Source organism: Pseudophryne corroboree, chromosome 9 (assembly GCF_028390025.1).
Source record: "Pseudophryne corroboree isolate aPseCor3 chromosome 9, aPseCor3.hap2, whole genome shotgun sequence".
Classification (NCBI taxonomy): Eukaryota; Metazoa; Chordata; class Amphibia; order Anura; family Myobatrachidae; genus Pseudophryne; species Pseudophryne corroboree.
The window spans coordinates 395856458-395858957 of NC_086452.1; the positions used below are offsets into that span (position 1 = coordinate 395856458).

The 2500-nt window shown below is 41.3% G+C and overlaps 1 protein-coding gene across 1 annotated transcript in view; it reads left to right on the top strand.

The window, feature by feature from the left end:
- Nucleotides 1–2500, top strand: part of APPL1 (adaptor protein, phosphotyrosine interacting with PH domain and leucine zipper 1) — a 215734-nt gene that overhangs the window by 148105 nt on the left and 65129 nt on the right. The window contains exons 12-13 of the mRNA XM_063940852.1: nt 66–108; nt 1394–1450. Coding sequence (XP_063796922.1) covers nt 66–108; nt 1394–1450 — 100 coding nt within the window. The remainder of the gene's footprint in view (nt 1–65; nt 109–1393; nt 1451–2500) is intronic.

Below are 2500 nucleotides of genomic sequence, written 5' to 3' on the forward strand. Positions count from 1 at the left end.
CAGTATTGTAGTAAATGTGTTTTTGCAGATTTTTATACAGTATTCCAATTCCACTTTCTCTCCAGGTCTGTAATTGTACAAGCAGAGAGCAGGAAGGACAGTGAGGAGGTGAGTTCGCTATTAATGTTTATCATTACTGTATTATTAACTGGTGGGGCTGAATGAAATTAGTCTCGGGCAGTTACCATAGCAGCTTTGTGGGATACGCCCTTAGCGGATTTTCTGCGCCCAGTTCATGGAGGTCGCAGCAGAAATCAGTTACTGTAATGGGCTGGTATATATGGCGTCGGCAGCTATACTTTTATTTAATCTGTCCCCTGGAGACACAAATAATGGATTATACACATAACATTTTATTTAGATAGTTCAGTATCTAAGAGCCATCTTCTTTTACCATGCAATATGGTTAAATGGAAATTATGCACCATTTTATTTCTTAATAAATGATCGGTAAAGTACATAGTGGGAGTTGTAAGAAGCGGTGGTAAATGTCAAATGTGCTATAACCTCTTTATATCTGCAGAGGCTTCTGGGAGATCTCGCACATGCGCAGTGGGGCTGGCAAGGAGATAAGACACTAGGCTAATGCGCTGTGGCTCTTGCACGGATCTCGGAGGAGGAGTTTTCTCTTCCACACTTCGGTGTCCAAGATGTTAATACATCTCTGCATTATTGCTTCCTGCCTTGCCTTGATGAGAGGCGAAGCAAGTGGAGCTATAATGGCACAAATGCCACTACAGTACATCTCCCCCATAGGTGCAGGTTACTCAGCCCATAGATTACCACTTAGAATATACACACGTTATGTATCTCTGACCTCCATCCCATAAGCTACTTATAAATCCCTCCTGTCATTATATTAATTTTTTTCTAAACTTTTATATCCACTTTGGTATTTAAATTGTAAGGCAACTGATTATAGGTGGAAATGTATCAAACTTTCTGAATAAGACAAGTAAAGACGTTACCCATAGCAGCCTATCAAGCTATCATTTTATAGAATGTGCTAGATCAGTGGTTCCCAAACTCTGTTCTCAAGGAGCACTAACATTACAGGTTTTAAGTACATCCATGCTTAGCCACAGGTTACTTCATTTGTACCTCAGTCAATATGATACATATGTGCTGAGCCATGGATATACTTAAAAGCTGGACTGTTAGGGTTCTTTGAGGACCGAGTTTAGGAATTAATGACAGCTAGAAGCAGATTGATTGCAATGGGCATATTCTTCACTTGTTCTCTCTAGAATGTTTGATACATCTCAATCTGTGCTGAGATTCATAATATATAATTATATTTGAGTATTTTAGAACGCCATGCAGACGTGCCCTGTATATATAATAAATCATGCGATATAATATGTTTAAGTGATTTGTGTGTTTTTTCTTTTAGTGGATAGCTACAATAAATAACATCTCAAAACGCATATACCTAACCGAGAACCCAGAGGTAAGTTTCCGTATATTCAAACAAACAGCAAGAAGTTGGTTCATAGCAGACAGGAGGAAATCCATTGCTCCTGGTACATAATTGTGAGCCCCATAGAGGCAATTCAGAGTTGCCTGCAAGTCTTACACAAATGCATTCTCATTATGTGCACAGAACTAAATACAGGTATTGGGGGATATGTACTAAGCAGTGATAAAAGTGGAGAAGTTGGCCATAGCAACCAATGAGCAGTGAGATAACATTTTTAATTTGCATACTATAAAAGCATACATACATTGGCAACCTCTCCACTGTCTCACTTCTCCACTTTTATCACTGCTTAGTACATGTCCCCCATTATTTCGTATGCTGATTTGTAGACATCTGTGTTACTGCACTGCCAAAGTGGGTGGAGCCTTTATGCTGATACATGCCAATTACACACCGATCCGGCAGATGCCAAAGCGGTTTCTCAGCTATATGTGTGATTATTGGGGGCCATTCCGAGTTGATCGCTCGCTGCCGATTTTCGCAGCGCAGCGATCAGTTAAACTTCGTATGCACCGCAATGCGCACGAGCGTCGTACGGGTACAAACAGCATTGTTGCTGTGCAGTGCTTCTAGCAAAGAATCCATTTGCACAACCGATCGCAAGGAGATTGTCAGGAAGAGGGCGTTTATGGGTGTCAACTGACCGTTTTCTGGGAGTGGTAGGGAAAACGCAGGCGTATCCAGGTGTTTGCAGGGCGGGGTCTGACGTCAATTCCGGGACCGGACAGGCTGAAGTGATCGCAAGGGTTGAGTAAGTTCAGACCTACTCAGAAACTGCAAAAAACTTTCGTACTGCTCGGCTGCAAATGCGATCGCTCACTTGCAAAGCGAAAATACATGCCCCCGTGGGCGTTGCGATCAACTCTGAATGACCCCCTTTGTCCACTATTATAAGCAGACAGAGTTGTTTGGTGCATTCATAGATTTGCTGCAGGCAGATAAATAATTTTGCATATTTATTTTGAGGATGAGCAGGTGTAAATAATTTTCAATTTGGACTTTTTTCTTTTATAATTGTCC